Here is a 21,043-nt window from a genome sequence, read left to right as displayed (position 1 = left end):
TACAAGCAGCGTTTTATGATTTCCAAACCTTTTTTTTAACAAATCTGGTCAGTCTGCCTCCATCTCCTCTTTGGGACATCTTTGAAGCCTGTTAACTCAATTTGACCCCATCAAACCATATATTTTTGAAAACTAAACACCCCAGGGTATTTCAAGTGCTGTTATTTTAACCCTTTCCATGCACCAATTATACAACCACACTGTCAACTTTGTAATAGTAATTCTTTTTATTTATTTTTTTCACACAAATTGTAATTTAGTTATAAATATACGGGTCCTGATATATGTCACTATCAAACAACCCCCCAATATGTGTTCAGCAACATCTCCTGAGTACAGCGATACCCCACATGCATGGGTTTGTCAGATTGTTTGGCTGGAAAAAGGCTACTTTTGGGGCATGCGTAATTCAGGTTTTCAACACAGACTTTTAGCATCTGGTCATTCTGCCTCCATCTCCTCTTTGGAATATCTTTGAAGCCGGTTAACTCAATTTAACCCATTCAAACCATACATTTTTGAAAACTAGACACCCCAGGGTATTTCAAATGCTGTTATTTTAACCCTTTCCATGCACCAATTATACAACCACACTTTGTCAAACTTTGTAATAGTAATTTTTGTAGGCGACAGCTCACGCATGGGGCGGCAATGACAGTTTCACACAGGTTTCCAACGTAAAAGCGTGTTTATTTAGACGTTGTAGTCACAGAGCACCTTGTAAACAAAACAAACTATAAGCCTGTCCGGCTCTAACTAAACAGCAGGATACCTCTCTAGCAGCCTAAGGTCTGACGCAAAGCAAAGTAACCAGTTTTGTATGGGGTAAAGCTTCATACCTGGTGGGCTGCAGCGCTGGCTGTAGCTGCTCCTTCATTCAGTTTCTCCCTCTCTCTGCAAACCTAACAGCCCTCTCTTTTAAGGCTTCCTCCCCAGTAACGAGCTTAGGAAGCCTCACCTGAGAGCACCTGGGTTTGCTACCATGCCTGGCTGAGGTAACCAGGTGAGATATATATCCCATCAACCACTCTCCCATACACTTTACCACATATCCCCCCCGTCGACTCCAGACCAGAGGTCTGGACAGCGTCAGCAACCATACAGTACACCCTGGACAACGCATCCGCATTCCCATGCAACTTCCCTGGTCTATGCTCCACTGTAAATCTAAAATTTTGCAAGGAGAGAAACCATCTGGTCACTCTTGCATTTCTCTCCTTATTCTGTTTCATCCATGCCAAAGGAGCATGGTCAGTCACCAACACGAATTCCCGGCCCAGCAGGTAATATCTCAGGGACTCCAACGCCCACTTGATGGCGAGACACTCCCTTTCCACTATGGCATAATTTGCCTCTGCTGGGGTCAGTTTCCTACTCAGGTACAGCACTGGGTGTTCTTCCCCATTAACCACTTGCGACAAAACTGCTCCCAAACCTGTAGCAGACGCGTCTGTCTGAACCAGAAATGGTTTCCTAAAATCTGGGGAAACGAGCACTGGCTGGTCACATAGGGCAGACTTCAGACTCTGAAAAGCCTTCTCTGCCTCGGGGTTCCACTTTACCATCACTGACTTATCACCCTTCGTTAAGTCTGTCAATGGTGTTGCCATTGAGGCAAAGTTGGGCACGAACCGACGGTAGTACCCGGTTATGCCAAGGAAAGCCCTCACTTGTTTCTTTGTTACTGGCCTAGGCCAGTTCTGTATCGCCTCAATCTTATTGATCTGGGGTTTAACCAGCCCCCTACCAATGATATAACCCAGGTATCTTGCTTCCTCCAGACCCACTGCACATTTTTCAGGGTTTATGGTTAGGCCTGCATCACTAATGGAGTCTAACACGCCCTGTACCTTACAGAGGTGACTTTTCCAGTCAGACGAAAAAATTACCACATCGTCCAGGTAAGCAGCGGCATAATCACGATGCGGTCTCAAAATCAGATCCATCAGCCTCTGGAAGGCAGCAGGGGCCCCATGTAACCCAAATGGCATTACAACATACTGGAACAGGCCCTCTGGAGTGGAAAAGGCAGTCTTCTCTTTAGCCTCCTCAGTCAACGGTATCTGCCAATAGCCCTTTGTAAGGTCAAGTGTTGTGATGTACCTTGCCTTCCCAAGCCTCTCAACCAGTTCATCCACTCGGGGCATGGGGTACGCATCAAACTTTGAGACCTCATTTAATCTCCTGAAGTCATTACAGAACCTCCACGTCCCATTGGGCTTTGGGATTAGCACAATGGGGCTTGACCATTCACTAGTGGATTCCTCAATCACACCTAATTCAAGCATGCGCCTGACCTCAGAGGATACCGCCTCCCTACGTGCTTCTGGTATCCTGTATGGCTTCAGGTTCACTTTACTGTGAGGCTCAGTTTTAATATGGTGTTTTATGAGGTGGGTACGCCCAGGTAGGTCCGAAAACTTGCGTCTGTTTTCCTGCAGGAACTCCCTCACCTCCTGCTTCTGGGGCACTGACAGTGCCTCTCCTATTGTTACTGGGGGAACGGGTTGCCCCACTTCTTTGACCCCTGCCTGGGTTGCCCCCAAAGACTCCCGATCTTTCCACGGCTTGATCAGGTTTACGTGGTAAACCTGGAAGGGTTTTCTCCTGCCTGGTTGATGGACCTTGTAGTTCACCTCACTCATCTTCTCTACAACCTCATAGGGACCCTGCCACTTGGCTAAAAATTTACTTTCAACGGTGGGCACTAAAACCAGGACCCTGTCCCCAGGATTAAAGGCCCTCAACCTGGCAGATTTGTTATAAATTCTGCTCTGGGCCTCCTGTGCTCTTTGCAGATGCGTTTTAACTATAGGCATCACTGTCGCTATTCGGTCCTGCATCTGAGCCACATGTTCAATAACACTTTTATATGGGGTGGCCTCGGTCTCCCAAGTTTCTTTGGCAATATCTAACAAACCCCTTGGATGTCGGCCATAGACTAACTCAAAGGGGGAAAACCCTGTAGACGCTTGGGGCACCTCCCGGATAGAGAACATGAGGTAGGGTAATAGACAGTCCCAATCCCGGCCATCCCTTTCTACCACCTTTTTTAGCATATGCTTGAGGGTTTTGTTAAACCTCTCAACTAACCCGTCTGTTTGAGGGTGGTACACTGAGGTACGGAGGTGAGTGATTTTAAACAACTTACACAGGTCTTTCATGACCCGTGACATAAAGGGCGTACCCTGGTCAGTAAGAATTTCTTTAGGGATCCCCGTGCGAGAGAACATGTAAAACAACTCCCTAGCAATATTTTTGGAGGCCATGTTTCTTAAGGGTACCGCCTCTGGGTACCGGGTAGCATAATCCAATACAACCAAAATGTATTGGTGTCCCCTAGCAGATTTGACAATGGGCCCTACCAAATCCATGGCAACTCTCTCAAATGGTACTTCGATGATGGGAAGTGGCACCAAGGGGCTACGGAAGTGTGGTGTTGGGGCACTTTTCTGGCATGTGGGGCATGACTCACAATACCTTTTTACTTCTTCATACACCCCAGGCCAATAAAACCTTTGGAGGACCCTCTCTTGCGTTTTATTAGTCCCCAAGTGCCCCCCAAACACATGGTTATGAGCTATGTCCAGCACCAGGTGTCGGTATGGTTTCGGCACCAGAAGCTGTTCCACAATTTCCGTGTTAACTTTGGTGACCCGGTACACTAGATCCCCATTCATGGCAAAATGTGGAAATTTCTGGTCAGCTTCGGGTTCCTGTGGTACCCCATTTACTACGGTGACATTTGCCCGTGCAGTTCCCAGAGTGGGGTCTCTCACTTGCTCGGTCCCGAAGTTACCCCGAGACATTTCTAAATCTAAGACCTGTTGGCCGGGTAGGGAAGTTTCTTCTTCTTCCTCCCCAGCTAACACCTGCAAGGGGAAAGAATCTTCACTATACATTTCAGGTGGGCCTACATCCTTTTCATCATGCCCCTTACTGGTATCATTGTTTCCAATGGCCGTCTCACATGACCCATTATTTACAGGGAAGGGTACAGACTCTGCCGGAGTTTGTTCCCCCGCTGCAGAAACGTTCCCCCTTTTCCACAACTCCCAGAACAATGGGAAATCGCGGCCTAATATAACCGGATGCATAAGTCTTTTTACAACTCCGACTTCGTAGGTCACAGTTCCAGATGGGGTCACCAACTTAATGGGGGCCACAGGGTAAGCGACAATATCCCCGTGGATGCATAGCACTCTTATGTGCTTGTTCGGCACGTAGTCCATAGCCACAAGGCCGGCCCGAACCAAAGTCACCAGGCTACCCGAGTCCAAAAGTGCCTTCACGGAGCAGTCATTTATTGTCACCATACAAAAATGTGGCTCAGTCTCTGACTCTGGAATGGCTGCACAAACAGGTTCTGCAAATAGGGACTGACGCCGACTAGCGTCACACACCATGGGCTCTGAGTTAAGAGGGCAATAGGCGGCTATGTGTCCCCACTCATGGCACCTCCAGCACTGGGGGGTCCCTGGCCTCCTTAGTAGGGAGCCCTTTCTAGTATTGTGGGGTCCCAGGGGTTCAGGATCAGTCTTTTGCCCTTGCCCAAACTCTAGAGCCCTGCTCTCTCTCACATTTTTCCATACACCTCCAGCTGGAACTCTCTTACCCAAAGATGTCGCGGGTCTGACAGTCTTGGAAGGTGTTGGTGCCGCAGGGACCTCACGGAGGAAGTCCTCGGTTGCTATGAACCTTTCCACCATGTTGACCAGCTGCTCAGCAGTTCTGGGGTCTCCATGCCCAACCCACCGTTGTAGCTCCGCCGGGAGGGCGCGGAGGTAGTGGTCCACTACCACCTTTTCCACAATCTGGGCTGGTGTAGTGGATTCTGGTTCCAGCCACTTGCGTACAAGATGAATCAGATCATACATCTGGGACCTGGCAGGCTTGTCCATGGTGTATTTCCAACAGTGGACTCTCTTGGCCCGAACAGCGGGCGTAACACCCAGGCGAGCAAGGATCTCCATTTTTAGTTTTGTAAAGTCCCGGACATCCTGCTCCCCGAGGTCATAGTAGGCCTTTTGCGGTTCACCAGTCAGGAAGGGTGCAATCACTTCTGCCCACTCTGCAACTGGCAGTCTCTCTCTCTCCGCCACTCTCTCAAATACGGTGAGGTAGGCCTCAACGTCGTCGTCAGGTGTCATCTTTTGTAAGCCCCGCTGAACGGCCCTCCTCACGTTAACAGTCTCAAGGGGGCTTGCCTCCACTTGTTGGGGCTGAGCCACAACAGTCTCTCTGAGCGCAGCAATCTGCTCCATTAACAGGCGATTCGTTTCCTGTTGTTGGGCCATAGTCTGCTGTTGTGCATGTTGCTGGGCGTGAAAAGCCTCTGCATGAAACTTCCGTTGCTGTTCCAAGGCCTGCTCATGTCTCAGGTTAGCCTGTATCAGCTGCTTTATCACTTCCTCCATTGTGCCGGATGGGCCTTACAGTGCTGCAGCCTTCACTCAGGACATATGCTTCCGGCCCTTTAAATGTCCACAAAATTCAGATGCTGTGTTTTGTCCTGCCGTTGCTCCTAGCACAACTGTGCCCGCATTCTCCACCAATTGCAGGGGACAGCTCACGCATGGGGCGGCAATGACAGTTTCACACAGGTTTCCAACGTAAAAGCGTGTTTATTTAGACGTTGTAGTCACAGAGCACCTTGTAAACAAAACAAACTATAAGCCTGTCCGGCTCTAACTAAACAGCAGGATACCTCTCTAGCAGCCTAAGGTCTGACGCAAAGCAAAGTAACCAGTTTTGTATGGGGTAAAGCTTCATACCTGGTGGGCTGCAGCGCTGGCTGTAGCTGCTCCTTCATTCAGTTTCTCCCTCTCTCTGCAAACCTAACAGCCCTCTCTTTTAAGGCTTCCTCCCCAGTAACGAGCTTAGGAAGCCTCACCTGAGAGCACCTGGGTTTGCTACCATGCCTGGCTGAGGTAACCAGGTGAGATATATATCCCATCAACCACTCTCCCATACACTTTACCACATTTTTTTCACACAAATTGTACTTTAGTTATATATATACAGGTTCTGGTATATGTCACTGTCAAACAACACCCCAATGTGTGTTCAGGAACACTCCTGAGTGAGGTGATACCCCACATGCATGGGTTTGTCGTGTTGTTTGAGATTTAAAATGCCACATTTGGGAAGTGCGCTTTTTTTCTCCATTTTGGTCAGTCTGTACCTATGCCCTATCTTTCAGCTCGGCCACTCCAATTTACCCCATCAAGCCATTTTTTTATATTAGGCACCCCTTGGGTATTTGAAATGCTTTTATTTTAACTCTTTCTATGTTGAGATTTTTGAGAAATTTTAGCACTTGCTCAAAATAATAAACTTTATTTTTTTATATTTTTTTTTACACATTTTGCTGGTACTGGATGGTTCCTCTGGTGACATCACTGCATAATTTATTTTTAAATGTTTTTTTTTTATTATTATTTTGAATATTTTACTAATCACATTGTGATTAGAAAGCTGGGCTCCATTGACTTGCATGGTTGGGTGCAGTACCTGTATTCAACCTGCAAGTGGAGCCAGAGTTCTCTAGAGGGTCTGGAGACCATCTAGCGAACTTTTTCAACTTGATTGTTTTTTTTACAGGGCGGCCGCCATCTTGCTGATGGTGAAGATCACCGGCAGTGGCGGCTGTGACCACTCTCCGGAGCGGTCACAGCCCGTCTTGAGGTAAGTGTTTGGTGTCCCTGAATGCCTCCTGATTGAGGCATTCCAGCGACACCATTTAAGTTAGGAGGTGATCTCGGCGTTACTGAATGCCTCGACATCGAGGCATTACAGCAACGCCGTTTAAGCAAAGAAAGTGATCGTTTATTTAACCCCTTAACGTCCATTGCTGGGTCAGGCACGTCATGCAAAACGGTCACTTAACGACCTATGACGTGCCTGACACGTCATGAGACTTAAACAAGCTTAGAAAGTGACCAACGATCACTTTCTAAGCTTAAACAGTGTTGCTGTAATGCCTCGGTGTCGAGGCATTCAGCAACACCGAGATTTGCATCATGGGCCATGTCTGGCCCCTCCCCGGGGCGTCAACAACCGCCATACCGCCTGTTTTAAAAGTGTTTAGGAGTCGATCAACGATCACCTCCTAAACTTCAATGGTGTCGCTGGAATGCCTCGATCAGGAGGCATTCAGCGACACCAAACACTTACCCCAGGACGGGCTGTGACCGCTCCGGAGAGCTCTCACAGCCGCTACTGCCGGTGATCTTCGCCATCCGCAAGATGGGGGCCGCCAGGGAAAAAAAAATAATATAATAAAGTTGAAAAAGTTCACTAGAAGGTCTTCAGACCCTCTAGAGAACTCTGGCTCCACTTGCAGGTTGAATACAGGTACTGCATTCAACCATACAAGTCAATGGAGCCCAGCTTTCTAATCACTATGTGATTAGTAAAATATTTAAAAAAATAAAAAAAATAATGGAAAGAAAAAAGGAAAAAAAAAATAAAGAAAAAAAACATGGTAACATTTAAAAATTATTATGCATTAGAGGAACTATCCACTTCCAGCAAAATGTAAAAAAAAGTCCAAAAATAAAATAAAAAAATAAAGTTTATTATCATGAGCAAATGCTAAAATTAGCGCTGTATCTTCCCAAAAATCCTGACATGGAAGAATTTAAATAAAAGCATTTCAAATACCCAAGGGGTGTCTAATTTAAAAAAATTCATGGTTTGATGGGGTAAATTGGAGTGGCCGGGCTCAAAGATAGGGCATAGGCACAGACTGACCGAAATGAGGGGGGAAAAAAGCGCACTTCCAAAATGTGGCATTTTAACCCCAAACACCAGACAAACCCATACATGTGGGGTATGACTGCACTCGGGAGATGTTGTTGAACACATATTAGGGTGTTGTTTGATAGTGACGTATACCTGGAGCTATAAATTTATACCCAAAGTACAACTTGTACTACCACAAAGTGTGGCAAAGGCTGGTGGTAGAATCTGATGCATGGAAAGGGTTAAATACTACCATTTTAAGTACCTTGGGGTGTCGAGTTTTCAAAAATATATGGTTTGATGGGGTAAATTGTAGTGGCCGGGCTCAAAGATAGGGCATTGGCACAGACTGACCAAAATAGGGGAAAAAAAGCACACTTCCCAAATGTGGCCTTTTAACCCCAAACAGCAGTTAAACCCATGCATGTGGGGTATCACTGTACTCGAGAGATGTTGTTGAACACATATTAGGGTGTTGTTTGATAGTGACGTATACCTGGAGCTATAAATTTATACCCAAAATACAACTTGTGTAAAAAAAAAAATACCAAAAAAATACTACCACAAAGTGTGGCAAAGGCTGGTGGTAGAATCTCATGCATGGAAACGGTAAAAATACTAGCATTTGAAATACCTCGGGGTGTCTAGTTTTCAAAAATATATGGTATGATGGGGTAAATTGAATTAGCCGGCTTCAAAGATGGTCCTATTAGGACATGGGGGTAGAATGACCAGATGTAAAAGTTCCAAGTTAAAAAATGTGCTCTTCCTAAATGTGGCGTTTTACCTCCCAAACAACCCGACAAACCCATGCATGGGTATGACTGTACTCGGGAGATGTTGCTGAACACATATTGGGGTGTTGTTTGAAAGTGTTGTATACCAGGAGCTGTAAATCCATACCTGAAGAGCAATTTTAGCGATAAAAAACACAAAATAAATTACTACCACAAAGTTTGACAAAGACTGTGGTAGAATTAGTGCATGGAAAGAGTTAAAATTTTAGCATTTGAAATACCTTGGGGTGTCTAGTTTTCAAAAATATATGATTTGATGGGGTAAATTGCGTTGGCCGGCTTCAACGATACCCGAAATGGCACATGGGGGGAAGAATTACCAGATTTGGAAAAAATGGTTTTGAAATAGCAAAACGCTACTTGTACTTAATGCTCCATAAGGTGCAGAAAAAAGCAAAAAAACATAAAAACAGAGTAAAAGATTTTTGGGGTAAAAGTCAGAAAATGAGTTTTATTTTTTTTTTATGGGAAATTAGATAAATATGATCAAAACAATGGTATCTGAAGAAAGCACTTCTTGTCCTGAAAAAAAACAACACATAATTTGTGTGGGTTCACTAAATGAGTGAGGAGAAAATTACATCTAAACACGAACACCGCAAAAGTGTTGAAACAGCCTCGGTCCCAATGGTACAAAAGGTAAAACACAGCCTGGTCCTTAAGGGGTTAATTTAGTGACGGTTCAGGACCGTCAAAGGTCGTTAAGTGACCGTTTTTGCATGACGGTCCTGAACCGGCAAAGGTCGCAAAGGGGTTAAATTACGTAATCAAGTCAAAAGCTGCTTAAGATCAATAAAAAAGCAAAGGTTTGTACAAAGTGTTAGCAGAAAAAAATAACACTATGTACAATTTGATCATAACTATCAAGCTCGCATTCAACCCAGTGTTGGGCTTACATTATGGTCAACTTGTAATGTGTATGGTTTTTATCAACTAGGTCTTATGCTCTGTAGGTCCTTTTCTATTTAACCCCTTCAATCCCCTATGGACGTACCGGTATGTCCAGCCCTTCTTGCAGCGTCAGGGACACATCCCTGCCGCTGCACGGGAGATTAGGCTGTCCAATCTGATGTAACAGCTTCCGGCATGAAAAAAAAAACGGTCATTCATTTAAAAAATAATAAAAAAAATCATTAAAATAATACTATAAATAATAATAAAAAACAATCATTGTGACATCACTGGCATGTTCAGGAGGTCCCTAAGAGGACCTCTAACCATTTTTGTTTAAAAAAATATATATATATAAAAAAAGATAATCATAAAAAAATTAAAAAACCTTACATCCCATTGCCCTAGCATAACATCTACCCAGTATAACCCTACTGCCCCCGTCCTCAACCCCCAAACCCGTTAAGCCATAGGCATAAAAATTATACAAAAAATGTACACCTAATAGTATGTTCCCTCGTGCTGGGAAAGTATGGAAGATCTATATAAATTAGGTATTTCTGAAATCAGGATACCTGAATTGATAAACTTGGAGGGGATTTTCCATCACTTTGCCTAATTTTGTGAGGATTCAGGGGGAAAATTTAAAAAATATTAGTTTTTTTTTCTAATTTTCGCAACTTTTTACTAAATTTCTCATTCTAAATTTTCAGCTAATCATCCAACTATGGTATCAAAAGAAAGCTCTATCTCTCCTTGAAAAAACAACATATAGTTTACATGGGTACACTATTCACAGGAAAAGAGAATAATCACTGAACCGACAGAGCGCAAAAATGGCAAAATTGCTCTGGGACTTGAGGTACCAAAAACCGCTGGGATTGAAGGGGTTAAATATGTATATATATATTTTTTAATCGTAGCCTCCAAGATTGTCATAGTGACCCCCAATTATGGTACCCATTTACTTGATTCTGAACCTTCTTTAAAAACAAGCAATGCCTTTTCTGCACAACAGGCAGCGGAATGAATGGCATGGAAAATTAAGGTATTAGTATACCATCACCAAATAGTGTCACTTTTTTGGCAAAAGCTGCAATTATCACATCAGTAACAAAAAACAAAATAAAATAAAAGCCATAAAGGTGAAATCTGCTTTTATATATCGTCTGGAATATGGCTCAGTTATCAGCCAAGTTATTAGAGTTAAGCATATACTTGCAAAAACGGTCATATTTACGACAGGGTTTAATTTGGTAGCTTTTCACATTCATTGATATCAGTGTACATTTTTAAGGCCAAACTCTTGTAAGTGTCTCCTGCTGAACTGGCTGCTGGCCCTGTATAAAAGTATAGTTGAAGATAGGACATGTAAGTTTGTAACATGCCTTATGCAGGTGCTAACTGCACGATTGCAGGACTATTTGTCCTTGATAATACATAGCGATATGAGGAAGTTGATGTTTCGAGCATTCCTGCAAACTGACTCAATGTCAGTGTCAGTGTCTCAATAGCAAAATAGCAAAGTCTACACAAAGTGTCATGATCAAGTACGTCTTCAAGCTCTTCCCTGGCTACTGGCATTGGACAACTATTAAGCCACCAAATTTTTTTTTTTTTTTTATAATGGTGTGTTAATGAAGAAGGCATGTAATAAGTACAAACGTGTAAGTTAAAAATATATTCCTCAGAAAAAAAAATAGTAACAAGTAATTATAGGTCTGCAAAATTACATTTATTTAAACCCTTCTGGAAATAATAGTGCATGATACAACGTCTCATGAACATGTGCTTAACATACATTATCAATGCACGTTAATAGATGTTAATAAATGTGTGAGATGTATGGTATATTAAACAAACTCACACAGCCTTTTAGCATTTTATGAGAGAGACACCTACTGGACAATTCCAAAGCACACTTTCTACGATAACTTAAGCAGGATAGCATTTATTTTTTGTCTCAGAATTCTTTTTTATCCATATGAAATTTGTACATTTCTAGCACTATTTTGCTTACCATAAGCACAGTGAATTTGGGGCTTGTTGCCATTCTCAAGTTCGCACCCTTTCCTGCACTGATTAGATCTAAAAAAAGATCAAATTGCACCATGCAATTCCAACCATGTGCCATACTCAAGGTTATGTATAAAAATAGCAGAGACATGTAAATTAAGGAGCCCATGTAGCAGTGGGTATTTATAAAAGTGACTGCCACAGGTCTAATGCACAGAACTGCCCTATTTAGATTGTAAGCTCCTTTGAGCAGGGTCCTCCTCACCTGTTGTTTCTGTAAGTCATATTGCTATGTTACATACTACTGGTTATGTCCTGTCTACTCACTGTACAGCGCTACGGAATTTGATGGTGCTATATAAAACAATAAATATTATAATTATTAATATCTACATCAAGAGGGATGTCCTCCCCATGCTGTGTATTCTATGTTCTGAGGGCACTGCATCTATGAAAGAGGTACCAAGGGAAGCGATACAACAAAGATAATGCAAAGCCCTAATACCAATTGTACAGGGCTGCATGAGGTTGTGGTGATAGGTTAAGAAGTCAAGTAAAGGTTTGCGATAGGTACTAGCTCTTGGCCTGCGTTTTTTTTTTCCCTCAAGAAAACGCTGTACAAACATGGGTTTGTTTGTACAGCGTTTTCCTGTACAATAATTACTTTTATACATAATCCACATTTAGAATCTATGGTAGAATATCATGCACTGAAGCATGTCTTTAAAAAAAAAAAAACATAACCATTGTTTATACAGAAATACAAAATAATAATTTTGTATTTCTGTATAAATACAAAATTATTATTATTAATAATTTGGGCATAACAGTATATAATTAAATAGTATAATTTCAGTAACAAGCTTGGTGGGGAGGGGGCACTTAACACAACAAAGTAACCTTTGTCAACAGAAATTCAGCGGAACAAAGATGTACTTACAACTTCGCTATAACAGATACGGTAGTTGTGTGTTAATATCTTAATTTGTTTAGGAGGAGTCTCCCTATTTCTGTTATAGTTTTGAACAGTTTATAGTGACAAAAAAATCACTAACATTGTTAGACATTACTGAATACTTTATTTGTCCCATTTACAGCAACCTTCATTATCAATCTTTGCTCAGTGTAGAGTAAAAAAAAAATTGGCTCACTGCTGATTAATGGAACATGTCAAGAAATGTCCAGAGTGGCAACCAAGCAATGAGTTATGGGAGCACGATACATAGCGTATATGGAGTCATCTGAACTTGGAAGAAATGCACAGTGACTATGAATCCATGCCACTGTATAAAACACATTACACAATGAATAACACTCAAGTGTCTGAGGGACTGTGCCATAGTTTTTTCCATACATCCAGTGCTCCTAAGATGTTTAAGCAATACACATTGCCTGTGCTGTATAATAAAATAAAAACTAATTTACAATTGTTACCCAAAATATATTGTACAGCATTCAGACTATGAGAATGTGTACCTAACATATCCATACAAATAAGTTTTGTTTGTTTATTTTGGTAACTCAATGTTATTATGCATAAAAAGTTAATGTGGTACAAAGTTGGGAAAGTAATCCTATCACCATAGTAACTATTGGAACCATGGCTGACCTCAGAATTCGCAGGGCCTGGGGCAAGGAGAATTTGCAGGGGTCCCTCTGCCCCAAGAAAAGGGCAAAAGGAGGCCTGCTCTTCCCCAGGTTCCTGGTCAGAAGTGGAACAATCGGATACATCATATCTTTACACACTGCTGTGCTCAAAGGCTATTTCCATGCCTTCAATCTTCTTGTTTGTTTATCACTATGGAAGTGCTAGCAGATGTGTAAGGTAATCAGTTTGTTCGATAATCTACCGTATATTCCGGCGTATAAGACGACTTTTTAACCCCAAAAAATCTTCTTAAAAGTGGGGGGTCGTCTTATACGCCGGGTACTTACCAAGCCGGAGGTTCCCACGAAGCCACCAATCTCTCTAATCACTACGCGCCGGCTATTGATGCCGAGCGCAGGGATGCCGTCATGTCCCGGCGCCGGCATCAATTGCCGGCGCGTAGTGATGAGGGAGCAGGGAAGCCCGAGGTCTGGCACTTCAGACCTCGGCTTCCCTGCTCTCTAATCACTAGGCGCCGGCTATTGATGCCGAGCGCAGGGATGACGTCATGTCCCGGCGCCCGGCATCAATAGCCGGCGCGTAGTGATTAGAGAGCAGGGAAGCCGAGGTCTGAAGTGCCAGACATCGGGCTCCCACAACTGGATGGAAGAAAGAAGACAGAAGATAAGGTAAGAGATGGGGAGAAATATATATATATTACATATATACATACATACACACACACACACACACACACACACACACACACTGGTGTGTATATATATATATATATATATACTGGTGTGTGTGTGTATATATATATATATATATATATATACATACGTGTGTGTGTATACATATACATATACATGTGTGTGTAAAGGCAGGGGTGTGTGGTGAGGGCAGTGTATAAATGTGTATGTATGGACAGGCATATGTGTAGATATATATATAGATATATATATTATATATGTGTGTGTGTGTGTGTAAGGGCAGTGCATGTATGTATATGTCAGCAAATCAACCAGCAAATCACCGGTAAGGTACATCGCTTGCCGTGATTGGCTGGTTGTTGTACGCTGGGTAGAGGGGTAGTCTTATACGGCGAGTATAGTCCAAACTCTATATTTGGACTGTAAAAGTTGGGGGTCGTCTTATACGCCCAGTCGTCTTATACGCCGGAATATACGGTACATTAACAGTAAACATTTGACTTGCGACAGAAAAAGTTTGTCGAATATAAAGAATCCCCCCCCCCCCCCCCGAAAATGAACACAAACTTTCCGGCAGTGCCCGGAAAGTCTAGTAAACACACTAACTACTTATAGACACACGCACAAGTTGAGATGTCTACAATATGCAAAGTCCGATAACTTCAGAGGACCACAAATACTTTTTGATAAATTACCTATTTTGCATCATTATTAAGGCCAATTTTATAGTTTATTTTTTAACAGAACCTTGTTTTTTTGGTGCTTGTAATCCACTGGAATGATCATGCAACTCAATCTATTTGTATTTTTTTGGAGCCTGGTTTCCTGATATTTTTCAGTCTTTTATTCACTCGCTGGGTGCTTTGAATATAATTGCGCATAGTGGCATGACATCATAGCACACTATAGCATCAATATGGCGGCTGTTATAGATGAGGTCTAATGAGCTACAGGTGCAGGTGATTTTACGGTTGTGGTAACTTGTCTTGTCCCCATAAACAAAGCAAATAGGTTTAGGTGGGCGTTCTTAGAATCCTTCCCTCCCACAGTTCACTAAAGGAAGTGATGCATGAATACACTGGAAACTGGATGTGATGTCAAATGAAGGGTAAATAATGCCACACATAAACTCCTTCAGTTCTTTTCCTTTTCCTCCATGGTGGAAGTGGTAAGAGTCAGCTTCCAGCAGTGAGCTATTATCGGATCTGGAGGCTTAACAGTGGGTGAGATCAAATTGTGTGGAAGGGAATTGTATAGAGAGAGATAAAAGGGGGTTGTTGTCCTGTGGGGTTTGGATTTTTATATTTGGTTTAACACCACACTGGTCTTATGTTTTTTTTGGCATTTTTGCCTACATACACGGTGTTTGCTTAACAATCACTAGATCACCCTTGAAAAAGACCTGCTTAGTCAAATATTAGGGATCTCTCCTTCTCTCCTCCTACAGTCGCTCATGTTTGCCTAAATATCTATTTAAGTGCTTTATTATATTATTTTTGGCAATAAAATAATATTTGTACTATTAAGCAATTCTGTTTTTTTGAGTGCAACTCCCTTCCATTAGATGTTTGTAATTTACCTGTTGGGAGATTTTTTGCTTTATTATTTAAACATATCCTTTGCGTTTTTGTGTGCCACTTGGTCTATTTTAATTTGTCTGCTGCCCATGTAGTCACACGTTAAAATGTCCCCCCTTGCCGCTGGGTTCATACTGCAAGCCATGGCCAGGATGCTAGTGTATAGAAACTCAGGCTCAGCATAGAGTTTCACATTGTCTTGCGTCAGGTAAAGCAAAACCCAAGCTTCAACATTTCCAAATTGCTGTTCTGTTTAATTGTTAGTCCTGACAGATGACCTGCATGATTCCTAGTCCTGATGAACCCTACCAAATATTTCCCAGATTATTCTTCAGTTATGTAAAATTTTGCTGACATGTTGTTGCTTCATGTGATTAAACCTTCAGAAGAAAGAATAAAACTATACTAAAGCACACCAGACATAATTAACGTTTTCACATGCCTCATCTGTTTGCATAACATTTCACCATGTAATATACATCCTCCATTGCAAAACATGATTGTCCCATTTGTTCAAGAATCACTGACAACACACCAAATAAATGCCTCATTACATACAGTACATATAATGCTGAATAATAAATGCACTGTATAATTAAAGTGTTAAATACTTCAAATAAATTAACAGGTAGGTATGTTTACATAACATATAGAAGGTTGTTTATAACAACACTCACAGTGCAGTTTTAACATATTTCTTTTCTTCCACAATAATGATAATAATCAAACAAAATAATGGCTCAATAAACAGGAATATTTCATTGGGTTAAGTGCACCTACCTTATATTTTTGGATAACTAATGCAGTTCATTTGCTATCTTTCATGTCACAAAAATACATTTTAGAACAGTTATTTGGTAGCTAGTAACACTTACCATCTCTATAATCTTGGTTTTCCGGCCTGTTTTCTTCTTTACCGTGAAAATATATTGTGCAAGTACCACACCTCCAACCAGAGCCAACATACTTGCACTAGCCACAGCTCCCACTTTAGCCACTGATGATCTATCCATGGTAGTCCGATGTTGAGCACAATCTATGTAACTACTACAAGTACTCTTGTGTGAATAAAAAAAAAAAATCTCCAAATAATAATAATAATCTATTTAAATATACGCAATCTACGTATGTTTCATAGGTGAAAATGCCGACACAACTTGGTTCACAATTCAAATACAAAGATTCGAGTCAGTTTAAGACCCCATATAACAAAATAAAAATGTTTTACACACATACGTGCATATCTGTGTATGTACATGTATATCCAGTCTTCATTTTCACGAGGTTGTACTATATTTACTTGCAATAATTTAGCATGAACACAAAAGAAATTCGTTGACTATAAGATCTCTCCTATATCTCGGGACCGTCAGTTAAACAGTCGACATTCAAGACTAAAAATGGTCATTGCTTTTTCGTCACTGTGTCACGCACCGATCACTCTGTGTCACTAAACCATAGCTACAGCGCTTCCGCCTTGAAGCGGTTCACGCCTCGATATGAACACACGCTCCGCCTATTCGAGGAAAGCCTGTATTTGTATTGGTTTGTATGTTGTCCGCCTTTGATTAAGTCATTGGAAAAGCGGGTAGTTATTGGGTATCTTAGAGCCCCCCGGGAATCGCGTTCGTTGCTTAGCAACATAGAAGCCCCTTGGTGAACAGGCAGCGTGTCTGCTTCTGCGCAACATAAAAGTAAGATTTACCGGCTGTTTGTGCGCTGTTGTGAATACGTTGCAACATGTTTCGGTTTTTATATTTGCACATTTCTGGTTATTTTAAATCAAATGTTGAAACGTGAATTCGCAACTAAGATATAGTGATGGAAAAGCCAAAACGTAAAATGAGGATACAATTACTGTAGCATACAAAACGGTTGAGACTAGTTCCTATCCGGTAGAAGGACCATGTCCTTTACAGGGATAGGAAATAGCTTGCTCAGTGTGTGTGAGCTATTTTCTATCCAGCAAAATTACCTTTTGCCCCCTAGTGGTCAGGTCCTGTACAGGGATAGGAACTATCCAACTCATGTAAAGAGAGCTAGCTTCTATCCCTGTAAAGGACCTTTTGCTCCATTGTGGCCAGGTCCCGTTAAAGGATAAGAACTAGATGGTTCATGGTGAGAAATCTAGTTACCATCCAGCTTAAGAACCCTTATCTCTCCAGCTCACACAGGTCCCTTACAGGGATAGGAACTAGACGGTTTATAGTGAGAAATCTAGTTTCCATCCAGCTAAAGGACTTTTATACCTTCAGCTCACACAGGTCCTTTACAAGGATAACAATCCCTAGTTCCTATACTGCAAAGGGACGCATATCTCCAGCTCACACAGGTCCCTTACAGGGATAGAAACTAGACGGTTTATAGTGAGCAATCTAGTTTCTATCCAGCTAAAGGACTTTTACACCTTCAGCTAACAATGGTCCTTTACAAGGATAACAATCCCTAGTTCCTATACTGCGAAGGGACTCATATCTCCAGCTCACACAGGTCCCTTAGAGGGATAGAAACTAGACAGTTTATAGTGAGAAATCTAGTTTCCATCCAGCTAAAGGACTTTTATACCTTCAGCTCACACAGGTCCTTTACAAGGATAACAATCCTTAGTATCTATACTGCGAAGGGACTCATATCTCCAGCTCACGCAGGTCCCTTACAGGAATAGGAACTAGACAGTTCATAGTGAGAAATCTAGCTTCCATGGTCTTGCCATGGTCATAAAGGCAAGAAAAATTCCAGAAACATTGTGTATTAGATTTTATTTACTCTAACGCGGTTTCATACCCATAGATATTCCTAATAATAATTGTGTTAATGGGATTAATCGTGGATTCACACCTTAACCCTGTGTGGTCCCTAATCTGAGCAGGAGAAAGACACAACCAATGGAGCCTTTCTTGGATATTCTCCCTTGTGTATGGCGGTCCGACGCACACAGCTGAGCTGTTCCCACTAGCTTTGGACTTTTCCGCTGCACAATACTCCATGGGCAACAGCTTATGCCTGGCTCCTATTCGAAAAAGCCACCACCATGAGGACGTAATCTATTAATCTACCCACATCACTAAAAAGTTAATGTTTTGAGAGTGGTTGAGATAGACTGTAGAAGAAGAAAACAGTATAAACATCTAGTTAAAGAAAAGAAACTGATTTTTAATTGCAATTCCAGATATATTACATGCGTAATGTTCATTTAATTATTTGTGAACATATATTATTATTGTTACTATTATTTTGAAACATATACAGCTGTTGCTTTATTTTATCACAGTCTCATATACATTGTGAAGATCTCAATTACAGACGTGGCATTTAGTCTATAACAAATGCAGTAGAGTTGAGATCCCTGGCTTAACTAGAGTGAGTTATCTCTCTCTCTAGGCGCGCGCTCTCTCTTTCTCTATCTCGGCGCGCACCCGCGCTCTCTCTCTCTCGGCGCGCACGCGCTCTCCCTCTCTCTCTCTCGGCGCGCACGCTCTCTCCCTCGAGGCGAGCGCACGCTCTCTCCCTCGAGGCGAGCGCACGCTCTCTCCCTCGAGGCGAGCGCACGCTCTCTCCCTCGAGGCGAGCGCACGCTCTCTCCCTCGAGGCGAGCGCACGCTCTATCTCAGAGAGAGAGAGACGCACTTGCTGGCACAGAGAGAGAGAAACACACTCACTGGCACAGAGAGAGAGACACTCACTGGCACAGAGAGAGAGAGAGAGACACTCACTGGCACAGAGAGAGAGCCCATTTTTAGTAATTTGCACGTCCCGCGCTGCTGCTTCTTCCTCTTCCTGTAGTTCTTTGTACCACACTCACTGGCACAGAGAGAGACACACACACACTCACTCACTGGCACAGAGAGAGAGAGACACACACTCACTGGCACAGAGAGAGAGACACACACACACACTCACTGGCACAGAGAGAGAGAGAGACACTCACTGGCACAGAGAGAGAGAGAGACACTCACTGGCACAGAGAGACACACACACTCACTGGCACACAGAGAGAGAGACACTCACTGGCACAGAGAGAAAGAGAGAGAGAGAGACGCTCACTGGCACAGAGAGAGAGAGAGACGCTCACTGGCACAGAGAGAGAGAGGCTCACGGGCACAGAGAGAGAGAGGCTCACGGGCACAGAGAGAGAGACGCTCACGGGCACAGAGAGAGAGACGCTCACGGGCACAGAGAGAGAGAGGCTCACGGGCACAGAGAGAGAGAGGCTCACGGGCACAGAGAGAGAGAGACGCTCACGGGCACAGAGAGAGAGAGACGCTCACGGGCACAGAGAGAGAGAGACGCTCACGGGCACAGAGAGAGAGAGACGCTCACGGGCACAGAGAGAGAGAGACGCGCTCACGGGCACAGAGAGAGAGAGACGCTCTCACGGGCACAGAGAGAGAGACGCTCTCACGGGCACAGAGAGAGAGACGCTCTCACAAGCACAGAGAGAGAGACGCTCTCACGGGCACAGAGAGAGAGACGCTCTCACGGACACAGAGAGAGAGAGAGACGCTCTCACGGGCACAGAGAGAGAGAGAGACGCTCTCACAAGCACAGAGCGAGAGAGAGAGACGCTCTCACAAGCACAGAGAGAGAGAGAGAGACGCTCTCACGGGCACAGAGCGAGAGAGAGAGACGCTCTCACAAGCACAGAGAGAGAGAGAGACGCTCTCACAAGCACAGAGAGAGAGAGAGAGGCTCTCACGGGCACAGAGAGAGAGAGAGAGAGACGCTCTCACGGGCACAGAGAGAGAGAGAGACGCTCTCACAAGCACAGAGAGAGAGAGAGACGCTCTCACAAGCACAGAGAGAGAGACGCTCTCACAAGCACAGAGAGAGAGAGAGACGCTCTCACGGGCACAGAGAGAGAGAGAGACGCTCTCACGGGCACAGAGAGAGAGAGAGACGCTCTCACGGGCACAGAGAGAGAGAGAGACGCTCTCACGGGCACAGAGAGAGAGAGAGAGAGACGCTCTCACGGGCACAGAGAGAGAGAGAGAGAGACGCTCTCACAAGCACAGAGAGAGAGAGAGAGAGACGCTCTCACGGGCACAGAGAGAGAGAGAGAGAGACGCTCTCACGGGCACAGAGAGAGAGAGAGACGCTCTCACAAGCACAGAGAGAGAGAGAGAGACGCTCTCACGGGCACAGAGAGAGAGAGAGACGCTCTCACGGGCACAGAGAGAGAGAGAGACGCTCTCACAAGCACAGAGAGAGAGAGAGAGAGACGCTCTCACAAGCACAGAGAGAGAGAGAGAGAGAGAGACGCTCTCACAAGCACAGAGAGAGAGAGAGAGAGAGAGACGCTCTCACAAGCACAGAGAGAGAGAGAGAGAGAGACGCTCTCACGGGCACAGAGAGAGAGAGAGAGAGACGCTCTCACAAGCACAGAGAGAGAGAGAGACGCTCTCACGGGCACAGAGAGAGAGAGAGAGACGCTCTCACGGGCACAGAGAGAGACGCTCTCACGGGCACAGAGAGAGACGCTCTCGCGGGCACAGAGAGAGACGCTCTCGCGGGCACAGAGAGAGACGCTCTCACGGGCACAGAGAGAGACGCTCTCACGGGCACAGAGAGAGACGCTCTCACGGGCACAGAGAGATAGAGAGAGACACTCGATGGCACAGAGAGAGAGAGAGACACTCGATGGCACAGAGAGAGAGAGACACTCAATGGCACAGAGACTGAGAGAGAGAGAGACACTCGATGGCACAGAGACTGAGA

The 21,043-nt window shown here is 43.7% G+C and overlaps 1 protein-coding gene across 1 annotated transcript in view; it reads right to left on the bottom strand.

Moving 5' to 3' along the window:
- NT5C3A (5'-nucleotidase, cytosolic IIIA) overlaps nucleotides 1–16,765 on the bottom strand; it is a 46,532-nt gene extending 29,767 nt beyond the window's left edge. Inside the window, exon 1 of the mRNA XM_053467635.1 lies at nucleotides 16,204–16,765. Within this exon, the coding sequence (XP_053323610.1) occupies nucleotides 16,204–16,341 (138 nt within the window). The 5' untranslated portion in view covers nucleotides 16,342–16,765. The remainder of the gene's footprint in view (nucleotides 1–16,203) is intronic.
- Nucleotides 16,766–21,043: the final 4,278 nt, after the last annotated feature.

The sequence above is a fragment of the Spea bombifrons genome, chromosome 5 (assembly GCF_027358695.1).
Source record: "Spea bombifrons isolate aSpeBom1 chromosome 5, aSpeBom1.2.pri, whole genome shotgun sequence".
NCBI classification, from domain to species: domain Eukaryota; kingdom Metazoa; phylum Chordata; class Amphibia; order Anura; family Pelobatidae; genus Spea; species Spea bombifrons.
The sequence above is the reverse complement of the archived record's forward strand: the minus strand, read 5'-3'. Positions and strand labels throughout refer to the sequence as shown.